The sequence below is a fragment of the Bos taurus genome, chromosome 3 (assembly GCF_002263795.3).
Source record: "Bos taurus isolate L1 Dominette 01449 registration number 42190680 breed Hereford chromosome 3, ARS-UCD2.0, whole genome shotgun sequence".
Lineage (NCBI taxonomy): Eukaryota > Metazoa > Chordata > Mammalia > Artiodactyla > Bovidae > Bos > Bos taurus.
This window is the reverse complement of record NC_037330.1, coordinates 3,109,652-3,125,705: the sequence shown is the minus strand read 5'-3', so window position 1 is coordinate 3,125,705 and position 16,054 is coordinate 3,109,652. Positions and strand designations below refer to the sequence as shown.

General features: G+C 38.1%; 1 protein-coding gene across 2 annotated transcripts in view; it reads right to left on the bottom strand.

Annotated features, from left to right (window-relative positions):
• TMCO1 (transmembrane and coiled-coil domains 1) overlaps window positions 1–16,054 on the bottom strand; it is an 85,249-nt gene that overhangs the window by 65,370 nt on the left and 3,825 nt on the right. The window contains exons 3-5 of one of the 2 annotated variants that reach the window (NM_001034766.2): window positions 10,493–10,552; window positions 2,352–2,398; window positions 672–739 (exon numbers count right to left, since the gene is read on the bottom strand). In NM_001034766.2, coding sequence (NP_001029938.1) covers window positions 672–739; window positions 2,352–2,398; window positions 10,493–10,552 — 175 coding nt within the window. Of the gene's footprint in view, window positions 1–632; window positions 740–2,351; window positions 2,399–10,492; window positions 10,553–16,054 lie in introns of those variants that run through there. The other variant, XM_059884852.1, reaches the window with a different exon arrangement.

Sequence of the window (16,054 nt, the reverse complement as noted above, 5' to 3'; positions counted from 1 at the left end):
TGATTGTCACTAAAGTAGAAGCACATAAACCATAAACATAAACACAACAGACTCGTAACCCGCAAACCGTACCTATCTACTTACTACTTCAAAGAAAAGAACATTCAGTCAATCACCTCTAAAAAACCCAATACTGGAAGCTTTACGCTGCACACTACACTACTTGAATCCTTTAGTTCAGGTGAAGGAACAAAGTTTAATAATACAGATAACTACTTATAAACAACGGTAATAAGTGTGGCACAACTAAAAAAGCCCAATAATTAGTAGTAAAGTTCAATTTCATATAAGTATTAACCGGAATGAGCATATTTATCAAACCAATTCAAGTTAAACGTGTCTTTATACCCTCTCATCAGACACCCCTCCATCGAATCACCACTCGAAGAATTTCGTCTAGGACCCCTGCCTAACTCGTTATGAATAAAGGGGTATGAAATCCACATCAAACTTCTGCAAGATTCAAAATATACAAATAATATATGTGAGCACAAATATTTATATTAAGAAACAAAAAAAGAAAGCAAATGAGGAAAAATTGTTAACAATGTGAACCTGGTTAATGACTACTAGTCTATAACTTTCTGTAAATATGAAATATCAAAATATTACAAAAAAGTTAATTGTCGACACAGAGCAAGTTAGATAAAGCCATAGAAAAGGATACTCACATGGAATTAAACATTCCCATTAAGGCAGTAAAACAAAAGCCAATTGCAAACATGGATTTCATTCGAACCTGTAAGGAGATCAACAAATTGTCACTTCACACTAAAGGAAAACACTACTAAAGCATATCCCCCCAAATTTTGATGTCATATCATTTTTAAAAGGTGCTCCTTGGCAAAAAACTGTCTGTTGTCTAACCCACCCTCCACCTCCAAGGCCCCATCTCCTTGTCACCTTCTGATGAAGCGTACTGGAGTGGCCACATGACCTAATTCTGGCCAACAGGTGACAAGTGCAAGTACTAACCAGAACTTTAAAAGGGGCTAACTTGGTTAGCATCCCTTTAGGCCTTCTGCCCATACTTCTTGTCCGGAATGAAAAACGTAATTCCTGACAGTAAAGCAACATCAAACAAACCAAACAACCATAAGCTAAGGAAGACTAACTGGAGTCTTTAGTGACACTACTATGCTGCCACACCAGCCGGGACTACCAACCTCTACCTCTCAATCAAGTGAAAAAACGATTACATGTTCAAGTATATAAGGTATTTTGTTTCTGAGGCCAGCTACTTTCTTAATTACATGTGCCATAAAAGTATAAATAAACAAAAGGATCATAAAGACATGACTAACAGTTTATCAGAAAGTTTTCTCTCTTCTTCTGCAGTTTTCAAATTTGGTCTCTTGAACGTGGAAGTAACTATGACAACAGAAAAGCTATTTTCAAAAAAATATACTTCTAAACTATAAACTTTCTTAAAAAGATTTCAAGGCACTGCTCTGGTGGTCCAGTAGTTAAAAATCCACCTTGCAATGCAGGGGATGCAAGTTCAATCCCTGGGTGGGGAATTAAGATACCCCACATGCCATGGAGGCAACTAAGCCTGTATGTCAACTAGAGAGTCTGTGAATTGGCGATGAAAGATCCCATGTGATGCAAACTAAGACCTGACAGCCAAATAAATGAATAAATAAATAATATTAAAAAAAAAAAAAAGTTTTAAGAAACAGAAGATAAAATAATATAGCAAAGGTCTCCCGATAAGCAAACGGTAACTGTTTGCACAGTTTAGGTGTCTTGTGATGAATATACAGAAATTAGGCAGAAAAATTAGTCAAGCCATATAATTCGCCTACCTATGCCTACCTATGCATATATTCGCATACCTAAAGACATGCTTGAACAAACTCTACTCTTTATAAATAATGAGTAAATTGCTAATAAAATCACTTTTCCTTACACTTTATGATATGCCTGACCTTCAGAACAAAAAGGCCTCTTAAAGAATAAAGGCCATCTATGATGTTCCAACTCTTATAATAGGATTACCAGGTCACCAAAAGCCAAAGCTTCAGTAATAACATAAGGAAGAAAAAGAAAAATAAATGACTTCATTTGAAAACATAAGGGAGAAGCTAAAAAAAAAAAAAAAAAAACAAAAAACTGCATGAAATGACCTCAAGATACCCTTAAAAAAGAAGCTATTCATATTACCAACATGAAGCTTCAGCCCTGTAGCACATTTTCACTTCTATTTGGTCTAGGAACACCCATTATATTATTTATAGCATGCATCACTATAAATTTCTGAAAAGGTAAGTGCAATGTACTTGATGCAAATCATGGTCTTTTGCTGAAAAACATGCGGTTTATCATGAAGTTATATTTAGGACTCTTACCATTGACAGATCTCTGTTGTTATTCTTCAGTTTCTCTTCTTGCCGCTCTGCAAGGAATTAATGAACTGGTTAATATACACAGCGCTGAGCAGGAAGCAGATGTTAAACTGTCACTGACTGGTGACTACACAATGTTTCTGTCTCAGTTATCACTTAATAAGATAAGCTGAATACTTGGAATACCATATACTTTGTACTAACAGAAAATTCAAGTGCAGGAGAGCACTAAAATAGTTCAATTTAAATAAATATCTTTAAAGTTTAATTTTTAAAATTATCTCTGGTATTAAGTGTTTCAACTCTGTACATTGAGATATAATATTATTATTACATCAATGGGAGGTATAATCATAATGACTATACTTAGATTTCAAATATTAATTACCCATCTCAAGTTTCTGTCCCACTTTTTCAGTTTTAAGAGAGCATAGCATCTAAAAATTAAAAGCCAATTAAGATAAAGTTAGGTTCAGCTTGTTTCATCTTACAGTCAAATGAAGCTAAAAATAAGCATACTTTCATATTTAAGTCACTTGGAAAGCTAGGAAATTTGACATATATTTCAAGAAAATTGTTATATACACCAAATCTAAACTGCTAAAGAAGTTTCAGCTACACATTAATGCTCTTATCTACTGTATCCCATGAACATTGTTGTTGTTCAGTTGCTAAGATGTGTACCATTTTTTGCAACCCCAGAACTGCAGCACACCAGGTTTCCCTGTCCTCCACTACCACCTGGAGTTTGCTCAAATTTATGTTCATTGAGTTAGTGATGTCATCCAAGCATCTCATCTTTCTGTCGTCCCCTCCTCCTCTTGCCCTCAATCTTTCCCAACATCAGGGTCTTGTCCAATGAGTCAGCTCTTCGAATCAGGTGGCCAAACTACTGGAGATTCTGCTTAAGCATCAGTCTTTCTAATGAATGTTTGGGGCTGATATCTCTTAGGATTGACTGGTTTGATCTCCTTGCTGTCCAAGGGATTCTTAAGAGTCTTCTCTCGAGAACCACCACAATCCAAAAGCATTAAAGCTTCGACTCTCAGCCTTCTTTATGGTCCAACTCTCATATCCAAGCATGACCACTGGAAAAACCATAGCTTTGACTATACGGACCTCTGTCGGCAAAGTGATGTCTCTGCTTTTCAATATATTTCCTAGGTTTGTCATAGTTTTCCTTCCAAGAAGCAAGTGTTTTTTTAATTTCATGGCTGCAGTCACCATCTGCAGTGATTTTGGAGCCCAAGAAAGAAAATCTGTCACTCTTTCTATTGTTTCCCCATCAATTTGTCATAAAGTGATGGACCAGATGCCATGATCTTAGTTTTCTGAATATTGAGCTTTAATCCTGCTTTTTCACTCCCCTCTTTCACCTTCATCAAGAGGCTCTTTAGTTCCTCTTTGTTTCCTGCCATTTGGGTAGTATCATCTGCATATCTGAAGTCGTTGATATCTCTCCCAGCAATCTTTGATTCCAGCTTGTGAGTAATCTAGCCTGGCATTTCACATGATGTACTCTGCATATAAGTTAAATAAGCAGGGTGACAATATACGGTCTTGAGGTGCTCCTTTCCCACTTTTGAACCAGTCTGTTGTTCTATGTCCAGTTCTAACTATTGCTTCTTGTCCTGAATATAGGTTTCTCAAGAGACAGGTATGGTGGTCTGGTATTCCTGTCTCTTGAAGAATTTTCCACTGTTTGTTGTGATCCACAAAGTAAAAGTCTTTAATGTAGTCAATGAAGCAGAAGTAGATGTTTTTCTGGAATTCTCTTGCTTTTTCTATGACCTAACAGATGTTGGCAATATGATCGTTGGTTCCTCTGCCTTTTCTAAATCCAGCTTGTACATCTAGAGGTTCTCGGTTCATGTACTGCTGAAGCCTAGCTTGAAGGATTTTGAGCATTATCTGCCTAGCATGTGAAATGAGAGCAATTGTACGGTAGCTTGAACATTCTTTAGTACTGCCCTTCTTTGGGACTGGAATGAAAACTGACTTTTTCTAGTCCTGTGGCCACTGCTGAGTTTTCCATCAACATATTGGACTTTATTGCTGTGCTGATGAAGAAACTGAGGTCCAGCAAAGGAGAAGTGACTTCTCAGAGCCCATACAGGCATTTTATGGCAAAGCCAGGACTAGAATCCAAGTTTCCCAACCTCTAATCCAATGATCTCTATATATACCATGCTACTGCTTTCTTTGATCATGTATTTTTATCACCAGGATTAATTCACTCAACAAATACTTACTGATTACCTACTACATGCCAAGAACTTTTCTGGGTACTAGGGGTAAATGAATGATCAAAACACACACCAATTCATACCCTCACAAGAATATTATGAAATAAAAATATTAAAAAACCCTCTAAAATACAAAAACATACAATTGGAATATATTAAAGTGGTATGAGGGCTGGCAGGTTCAGGCAGGTGAAAGAAAGGAAGGAAGAAAAACAGGCCTACAGGGACTGCAGACTGGACCGCAGTTTTCAAACAACACATGGGTGAGATGAATACATGACTCTTTGTCTTAAACAGTTCCTACCCAGTTTGTTCTCCATGGAGGAAAGGATACAAGCAGGAAAGAGTTGAAGGTGAAGATATATGGAAGAAAATGAACCAAATGGGATGGAGCTAAGGTGTATCTCAAGGGCTAGAGCTCCTTTTCTATTGAGCAGCTCTCTTACAATATAATAAGACATTTTAAAACTGGGGGTTTGAGGACTGGGGTAAGAGATGACTAGAAGTTAAACAGGCAAAGAACAAGTAGAAGTGGAAAAGGACTGCCACTGAGACATGAAAAGGAAGGTATAGAAAAGCTTCTGTGCTAGAAACCTGCACATCCTTGACTTCCTACTCTATCTTCAATCAAACACCCAGTTCTATTAATTATTCCTCATACTTATGAAATCTACCGCCTCCCCTCCTCCTTACTATCACTTCCTTAGTTAGGGTTTCCAACATTTCTTACCTATATTACTTTCAAACCTCCTAAAAGACCTCACTGTCTTCACACTTGTCTCCTCAAATTCACGTTCCACATAAACGCATATCAGATCTACCAAAAAGGCAAACTGAACAAGATCATGATACTCGCCAGCTTAAAATCCTTCCCTGGCTTTTTATCCCTATAAGATCATGTTTATTTCTTTCTCTTTTTTGGGGGGGGGGCTGTGTCATGCAGCATGTGGGATCTTAGTTCCCTGACCAGAGATCAAACCCTTATCCCCTGCAGTGGAAGTGCAGAGTCCAGAGGAACTGGACCACCAGAGAAGTCCCAAGATGATGTTTCAATATCACTTGCAAGTCCTGTATCTGGCTCTTGTTTCCTTCTGAAGCCACATTTCTGACCACTCCCATAAATTTTTATGTTCTTACATCACCAAAGTTCCTTTATATATGATGATTTTCTCTTGATTCAGCATCTTTGTGCATAAAGTTCCTTTGACCTTGGGTGACCAAGTGTCCCAGCTTTCCTAGATTGTTCCAGTTTTAGCTCTGAAAATCTCACATCCCAAGAAATTCCTTGGGTGAAACAAATTGGAATGATTGGCTACCCTACTTCTACCTAGACTATTTCATCCTATCCCATCAAATCCTTTCCTGGCTAGCCTATAACTCAATTTTTAAGCCTCAGCTCTTATGTCACCTCCTTTGGAAAATCTTGACTCCTTAAGCAATACTATTCTCAAGAACTTTCTACAATTATAAAAGTATCTTATATCTGTGCTATCAATATAGCTACATATAGCTACTGAGCAATGAAATATGACCAGTGTGATTGAGGTCCTAAAATTTCAACTTCATTTAATTTCAATTAATTTAAAATTTAAACGTCAAAGGTAGCTAGAGGGTGCATAATTGGACAATACAGTCTTAGACACTGGATTAGAACTCCTGATTCAGTAAAACCTAGGAGTAAGACTCAGACTCAATACTCTGTTCACCTGATGTGAAGAGCCATCTCATTGGAAAAGACCCTGATTCTGGGAAAGATTGAAGGCAGGAGAAGGGGACGACAGAGGAGTACATGGTTGGATGGTATCACGGACTCAATGGACATGAGTTTGAGCAAGCTCTGGGAGATGGTGAAGGACAGGGAGGCCTGGTGTGCTGCAGTCCATGGAGTACAAAGAGTTGGACACAACTGAGCAACTGAACAACGACAAAGACTCAGAACCCTTCATTTTAACAAGTATCTCAAGCAAAACTGATATGGGTGGCCTAGAGACCATGTACGAGCAATACTATATAGAAAGCACTGCAGGATACAAGCCAAAGTTAGGTGCAGGCAAAAATTAAATCCTAGGAAGCACTGCATACCAGAAGAGGGAAAGGTACTATAAACGTATAGTGAGCCCAATGTCTGGCTTATCCCAGGGCTTGCTCTGTCTGCAGGAATTGCTTTAACACAGTTCTTGCCTTCCTGTAACCAGTTAGTTCAGCTTTTCCTGAGTTCTTGATCACATATACCCTTAAATTCCTTATTACTTGAGATAGCTTACTATAGCCAAAGAGCTAAATAAAATACATCAAAAGTAGTTTATCTGCTATGAGAGGGAAACATAAAATAACCAAAATATCTGCTCCTGAAATTAAGAATGAAAAATATAGTCTTCAGACACCTCGGTTTCAAATTAATGGCTCTACCTAAGACCACAATCTAAGAGCATCACCTAAGTGATATCAATGACATTTTGATTTTCTGAAACACTGAATGTGCTGACCTTTCCCCTTTTACTAAAAACTCCCTTCTTTCAAAGCAGCAATATCCCTCTTTATAGTCCCCTCATCACTATGTGTGTGTGTGACGCATACTAACTCGCTTCAGTCATGTCCAACTCTCTGCGACCCTATGGACTGTAACCCACCAGGCTCCTTTGACCACAGGATTCTCCAGACAAGAATACTGGACTGGGTAGCCATTCCCTCCTCGAGGGTATCTTCCTAACCCAGGGATCAAACTACTATAGTTTATAATCATATGATGTTAAACTCTATTTGTAGGTGCTTCCCTGGTGGTCCAAAGGATGAGATGGTTGGATGGCATCACAGACTGAATGGACAAGAGTTCGAGCAAACTCCAGGAGATACTGAAGGACAGAGAAGCATGGCATGCTGCAGTCCACAGGGTCACAAAGAGTCAGACACGATTTAGTGACTGAACGATAATATCCCTGGTGATCTAGTGGTTCAGAATCTGCCAGCCAATGTGGGGGACAAGGGTTCGAGGTTCAATTCCTGGTCCAGGAAAACCCGATATGTCACAGAGCATGCACCACAACTACTGAGCCTACACTCTAGAGCCCTTCGAGCCACAATCACTGAGCCTGTGCACTGCAACCCCTGAAGTCTGTGTGCCTAGAGCCTGTGCTCTGCAGTAAGAGAAGTCACCTCAATGAGAAGCCTGCGCACCGCAATGAAGAGTAGCCCATGTTCGCCGCAACTAGAGAAAGCCCTTGAATAGCAATGAAGACCCAGCACAGACAAAAACTAAATAAACTTTCAAAAGTAATAAAGAAAGAAACTCTATTTGTAGCCTTTACCTCTCTGCCAGCTCCAAACCATACATCCAAGTGTACCAAATATTTCCACCCTATTGTCACACAGGCACAACAAATCCAACATGTTCAAAACTGAAATCATCCTCTCTTCTTCCTTATCCCAATCTGCTACTCTTCCAATATTTCTTGTTCTAATCAGAAATCCAGGCTTCTTCCTAGACTCATTTTTCTCTACATACCTTACATCTAAAAGGTCATCAAGTTGTGTTACATCTACTTGCCTAAATTCTTTGAATATGTACCACCTACTCCAGTCCCAGTACCACTGTTCAGGTTCTTGCTATGCCATTTGTATGCCAAGGATACCTGAAAAATCTCATAACTTTCCTACCTCCAGAATGATCCCCTCTCTGGTTTATCCTCCAAATATTGCCAGATTTGTCTTCCTTAAAATGTAATTTCACACCTGTTTAATTTCCTTTCTATATATGTTAACCTCCTTACCTTAGTTTAATTTATAAGGACCTTTATGGACTAGGCACTACTCATTTCTCTAGGCTTGTCTGCTTGTATGTTACACATACCTTTTTTTATTTGTTATAGTACACTATTTATAGTTCCAGGTATATACCTTGCTATTTGACTGCTCTATGCTTTTGCATATGCCTATCCTGCCAAGAATATACAAGACTTAAAAATGTGGATTCTAAAAGTATGAATGTACAGGTTCAAATCCCTTCTCTACCACTGACTTAATTGCACCATACCACTGATTGACCAAGAGCAAGTTACTTAACCTCAATTTTCTCATCACTAAAAATGAAGTAACACTGTTCACTACCACATACCATTGTCAAAAGAGTTAAAAAATATGTAAAGGCTTACTTCAGGGTTTTGCAGATGGGCCAACTGACCAGTATTTTATTTATTTATATTTTTACTTAGTTAATACACACTAAAGCTTTGAGATTCAACTTAAAGCATTATCTCCAAGAAAACTTGATCCCCTAGATTGGTTTGAATATCCTTTCTCTTTACTTTTATGACACTCAGAATGTATCTCTAAAAAATATGTATTATACTGCATTGGTTTGTTTTCCCTCTTTAGATCTCTTAAAAGACAGAATTATTTTTCTACTTTGGTGCTTCAACGCCTACCAGAGTGACTGGGTATACAGAGTAGTACACTGGTATACCCACACAGAGTATATGTACAATAGCATTTTGCCATGGAACTGAATGATCAGGCCATTAAGAACACATCTAATATCCCTACACTAAGTTGAGAAGCTTTAACCAGAACAGGAAACTGGGCTTCCCTGGTGGCTCAGTGGTAAAGAATCTGTCTCCCAATGCAGGTTTGATCTCTGGGTCGGGAAGATCCCGGAGAAGGAACTGGCAACCCACTCCAGTATTCTTACCTGGGAAATCCCATGGACAGAAAAGCCTAGCAGGCTACAGTCTATGGGGTTGCAGAATCAGACTCAACTTAGTGATTAAACAACAACAATAACTAGTAAAGGACACTGGTATAGTCAAGCCTGGTAGAGTAATCTTCCAGGATTTAACAGCAATGATCCAGGTATAGAGACATAGTTTTTGATCCAAATACACAATTTCACAACAATTTTTTCCTGATTTTAGAATCAGGAAGCGTCATAAAGTACAAATACAAATTATATATAGCCATTTATAAATTGTCTTTTCGGAACAGAATTACATTCTGTAATTAAATTCAAATTACACTGAAAAGCCAAAAACAATTATTTTGCAGAGTAGGTAAAATTATTCAGCAGAAAATTTCCTACATGTTGGTGGGTTTCCATCACCAGTCAATTCTCAGTAAGGAAGTCATGGCAACAATAAACACATGTAACTCAGACTTAACTGAAAATAATCATCTCAGATTAGAAAAACAAAACACTTTTACAAACTATGCCAAGAACCTTCAGCCAAGTTCAAAAGCCATGACTGTCAACATCATTTTACTAAATTGAAATTTCAAAGCTAAGAGCAAAAATAAGGAAGTGCTTGAACTTGTCCTACAATATGGTAGAAAGAATCAAGTAAGATAATGTACAAGGCTTCCCAGGCAGCACTAGCAGTAAAGAACCTGACTGCCAATGCAGGTTAGTATGAGACACAGATTCGATTCCTGGGTCATTCCCTGAAGGAGGGCATGGCAACCCACTCCAGTATTCTTGCTTGGAGAATCCCTTGGACAGAGGAGGCTGGCAGGCTGCAGTCCACAGGGTCGTACAGAGTTGGACATGACTGACGTGACTTAGCACACATGCATGCAAGATAACGTATGCAAGTGCTCTCGTGACTGTAAAACTATACAAACATGAGTTATCACTATTGAAAACCTTATTTAAAAAAAAAAAGCCCACATGCCCTAGAGCCTGTGCTTCACAAGAGAAACCACCACCACAAGAGGCCCACACACTGCAACTCGAGAGGAGCCCCTGCGCCTGCTTGCTGCAACTAGAAAGAAGCCTGTGCAGCAACAAAGAACCAGCACAGCCAAACATTTTTTGAAAAAACAAAAAAAAATTTTCTTATATTTTCATTATCTAAGAATTTATTTTTCCAAGAAAACCTTAATATTGTATATACCAATAACTCATCTTACCAATTTTCTTTTTTTGTTGTCGACCAGCTGACTCTGTTATTGTTTCCTTCTTCTTTTCCACTGTAAACATAATGACATCATAAAAATTAATTATGCATTACACTCAAGAAACAAAGACTATTTTATCACAGCTGAACCACTGAAAGCAGCTTACAAGAAAATTACACATTGGCTTTGATGGTGGTTGTGATTAAGTTAACTGGCGTGCTCCCACACCTGCTGACAGTAAAAGGTAGACACAATATTCTAAGAATGTAACAGCAACATTGTAAGCACCATTAATCAAATACCCAAAAAAGACTTCATAAAGACAGTCATGATCAAAACTGAGATGCTTTTCAGGCCATTAGCTGAGACTGCCTTAGACAGTATCTAAGCACAATTTAAAATTCTGCTTCCCTGGTGGCTCAGAGGTTAAAGCGTCTGCCTGCAATGCGGGAGACCCCAGTTTGATCCCTGGGTCGGGAAGATCCCCTGGAGAAGGAAATGGCAACCCACTCCAGTATTCTTGCCTGGAGAATCCCATGGAGGAAGGAGCCTGGTAGGCTACAGTCCACGGGGTCAGAAAGAGTGGGACACGACTGAGCTACTTCACTTTCAAGCACAATTTAAAATTCTGCTTCCTCAGGTGATTAATTGTAGTTCCAGTCTCAAATTCATTATAGAAAATGGGCATTCATTCATTCAGTTATTATCTGCCAAAGTAATAGGCTCCATTCTAGGTAGATAAAAAGATAAACATGATCCTTGTCATCTAAAAAGCAATCTAGTGAGGGCACATAATCAAATAACAATTACAGTATAGAATGCACAGGGTAGGAAGATCAGGAGTCAAAACATCTAAGATGAACATTTCCTGAGACTTTTCAATTAATATGAGGATAGAGTAAGAGTGAGTTTTGGAAGAAGAACAATGTAACATATTTAATCACCTATGGAGCTTTCCTAGTGGCTCAGATGGTAATCAATTTGCCTGCAATGCAGGAGACCGAGGTTCCATCCCTGGGTCAGGAAGATTCCCTGGAGAAGAACCACCTATGAACGGACTAGCAATATATACAGTAAAACCTTTATTTACATTATTTGCAATGGCACCCCACTCCAGTACTCTTGCCTGGAAAATCCCATGGATGGAGGAGCCTGGTAGGGTGCAGTCCATGGGGTCGCTGAGGGTCGGACAGGACTGAGTGACTTCACTTTCACTTTTCACTTTCATGCACTGGAGAAGGAAATGGCAACCCACTCCAGTGTTCTTGCCTGGAGAATCCCAGGGATGGGAGAGCCTGGTGGGCTGCCATCTATGGGGTCACACAGAGTCGGACACGACTGAAGTGACTTAGCAGCAGCAGCAGCTTCTTATATTATCTTAGTATACTTCCTTTACTAGAACATGGTACAGAATATGTATTATTTCTAAAAGTTCATTAAAGAGAATTGCAGGTAGAAATCTTTCCCTTACTATATTAAGTATGCTGCTTGAATTTTAAAAGCAAAATTGGTGTTACTCCTTTATCAGAGATGTAAAATTCAATTTAAGTCCACTATTACAAATAAAATGGTAAAATTCTGACTAAAATAAAATCTGAGTGTGTGTGTAAATATACACATTGGATGCCTAAGTGATAGGTACTATTCCAGGTAGATAAAAAGATAAAAGATGACATATATAGGGAGAGAAAGACAGAGATTTAGAATGAACTACTAGTTTGAGGTCACAAAAGGAAAGAGTCATATTCTACAAGATGTTACAGAAACAAAAAATATTTCTCCCCATCCCAGAAGGACTATAACACAACTACTACTTGGCATTTAACCATGGCTACATAAAAACCGGGGGGGGGAAGGTGGGGATATCAGAAGGCTAGAAAATAGAAACATAAGATGATATTATGAACATTACCTGATCTTCTGGCACAATGGATTAAGACTAGATAAATCTTTTCCAGGGATAATACAATGTTTTTTTTTAACTTCATGAAGTTACAAAGAAACTCTAAGAAATGGACATATCAGAGTTGACCAAAAAAAAAGATGTCTACTATGAAACAGATTTTTGCCTATGACCTGGTATTACTTACTGCATTCTGAATTCCAGAGTTGTCAAACAGTTTATAAATTACTCTAAAACCTTTATCATGTTTCACTGTAAACCAAAGAAATTCTTCATACTTTACAATAATTTGTACTTCGTAAATGTTCTCAAATAATTTTGTTACAAGAATCCAATTACATATAGTACTTTAATCTTTCTCATTTATTGAAGTGTTCTTTCATTAGTCTATATTATAAAAGTAAAACAATGAAAAAACACTTACTGATATTTAGAGCACAGTCATCTAGAGACCACCTCAATCAAACAACTTGGTACCTTTAAGAAAGCATCTTTCAACAAGGATGTCCACCACAGTAGCACAGGTTTCTAGATAACATCAGTATTCTCCAAATAATGCCTAAGATCAGATCTGCAGAAGATGAGACTTGAATCTGTGATTCAAATCTATTTATATTTCATATTCCTCAAAAGCGCAACAAACCTTTTTTTTTTTTAGATTTTAATTATTTTATTCTTTTACATTTTGAGTCTGTGCTCAAAATGTGAAACCACTTAATTACAGAAAAAGAGCAGATGAAACAGCAAGGCCTCCCTTCAGTTTGGTTTATTACTATTGATTTGTTTGAAATGTGTGAAAATACACTTGCTACTGCTAAGTCGCTTCAGTCGTGTCCGACTCTGTGAGACCCCATAGACGGCAGCCCACCAGGCTCCCCCGTCCCTGGGATTCTCCAGGCAAGAACACTGGAGTGGGTTGCCATTTCCTTCTCCAATGCATGAAAGTGAAAAGTGAAAGTGAAGTCACTCAGTCGTGTCCGACTCTTAGCGACCCCATGGACTGAAGCCTACCAGGCTCCTCCGTCTATGGGATTTTCCAGGCAGAGTACTGGAGTGGGTTGCCATTGCCTTCTCCTCGGTTGTCTCCATACTTATCACTAATTCAGCCCCAAATTCTTGGCTAGCTGTCTGCATCTTTCCAATATAAAATCAGATCATTAGGAATTATAAGTTTTTCTAAAGAAGTTTCTCCTAGCATCTTCTAACAAGCTCAGCATGGTGCAAAGCTGACATTCTTAAGCATGTCAGATCTAAATCTGCCTTCACCATTGTCCAGGGGATTCCCTTTACTGGAATCCTGTGTTGGTGCTTCTATTTCCTGGAGTTCATATCTTCTTCTTTTTTTGGTTTATTCATTTGCTTTGATGTAGTGTATTTTCCAGTAGTTTGCTGAGATAAAAATGTTAAGACCTTGTGTATCTGGTAATTTCCTCAAAGGATCCTTTATGTCCAGTTCAATCCAGTCACTCATTTGTGTCCGACTCTTTGCGACCTCATAGACTGAAGCACGCCAGGCCTCCCTGTCCATCAACTCCTGGAGCTTGCTCAAACTCATGTCCATCGAGTTGCGGATGCCATTCAACCATCTCATACCCTGTCGTCCCCTTCTCCACCTGCCTTCAATCTTTCCCAGCATCAGGGTCTTTTCCAATGAGTCAGTTCTTTGAATCAGGTGGCCAAAGTATTAGAATTTCAGCTTTAGCATCAGTCCTTCCAATGAGTATTCAGGACTGATTTCCTTTGGGACTGACTGGTTTGATCTCCTTGCAGTCCAAGGGACTCTCAAGAGTCTTCTCCAACAATCACATTTCAAAAGCATCAATTCTTCAATGCTCAGCTTTTTTTATGGTCAAACTCTCACATCCATACATGACTACTGGAATATGCTTTTATTACTGCTATTTCCATGTGATTCTTTCTTATAGTTTCCATCTCCTGAAAATCCCCATCTGTTCATGCATGTTGTCTACCTTTTCTACCAGATCCTATGACATGCCAATCATAGTTTTGTACAAGTTCTATACCTGGGCTCTACAAACTTTTCTTGCCTTGATGCATACCAAATTTTGAACACAGAATGTCAGAATGGCTTATGTTTGCAATTAAGACATTTGCTCAAAGAGGGAATTTATCTTATTTCTTCCTGTTACGAATATCTAGAGAAAGGTATCTACGCCCCTTCATTGTATACTGCACTCTTCACGGTAAACTCTATATAGAGCAAGCAATCATAAGTTTCAACTGATTGTATAAATGAAAATAATACATGCTCACTGAGTTTTTGTGTTTTTTTTTTTTAAATTGAAGTGTAGTTGATTTACAATGCTGTGTGAATTTCTGATATACAGCAAAGTGATTCACTTCTTTTTCAGATTCTTTTCAATTACAGTTTACTACAAGATATTGAACAGTTTCCTATGCTATACACTAGGACCTTGTTGTTTATCTATTTTATATATACTTCTAATCCCAAACTCTTCATTTACTCCTCCCCTACCCTTCCCCTTTGGTAACTATAAATTTGTTTTCTATGTCTGTGCATGCTCACTGAGTTTTTATAAAGTAGAGGACATAAAACCATAAAAAAACACCAAGAGACTTTCGAATCACTGTCAACCTACCTTATACTTATCTTCAAAGAAAGAACATTAGTCAATCACATTAAAAAATACAACTATGGAAGCTTTGCCTGGCAACTATACTACTTTGAATTTAGGTGTCAGGTGAAGGAGACAATGTTTATAATACAGATAACTACTATAAACAAGGTAATTAATTGTGGACACTAAGAAAGCCCAATATCTAGAGTAAATTCATGTTCATATAAGTATTTAAGGAATGAGCATATTTATCTAAACAAATTCAAAGTTAAACGTGTTTTATATTTCATAAGACTACTCCATGATACATACGACATGAAGAAATTTGTCTATGGATGCTACTACATGCTGGCTAACTAGTTTATGATCAGAGCAGAACAATTTCTCACAAAGAATATATGTGGTGTTATGTTACAGAAATAGTTTATTCTTTAATATATTCAACACACTTTTATCAAGCATTGAGAGAGCTAATCCTTAGGTAGGTTGATAAGGAATCTGGGGCCCTCAAGGAGGAAGAGGTCCAGGGTTCTCAAGGAGGAGAAAAGGACAAACATTTTTTTCTAGTTGCTTTGTCTTAGTCAATATAACAATGAGGACATGTTTCTCCTTAACAAGAACCTTCTGACTAACCTTGTTATCTTAAAATGTATATTGTGGGAGTGGGTCTGGTAAGACCTTTCTATTGTTAGCTCTAATCTTGTTAATTTAAGATGTATGTTGCGAGAGTGGGTCTGGTAAAAGTATATAAGGCCTTGATAAGACTAGTAGTGAGTGGGGGCACTCTCCATCCCCCTTCTGATGTCTATGTCAGAACCTTTCTCTGTCCCTTTTATACTTTAATAAAACTCCTACACAAAAGCTCTTGAGTGATCAAGCTGGTCCCTGGTCCTGAAGCTAAATCGTCTTCAGAGATCACAAATCCCAACATTGTTCACCGTAATCTATCAGTATCAAATCTATGTCAGGCACTGTGTGTACTAGAGATATAATGGCCTTTACTGTCATAGAAATTATAGTTTATTTGGGGAGAGGACATTATTCAAACAATAATAATCATACACAGACAAA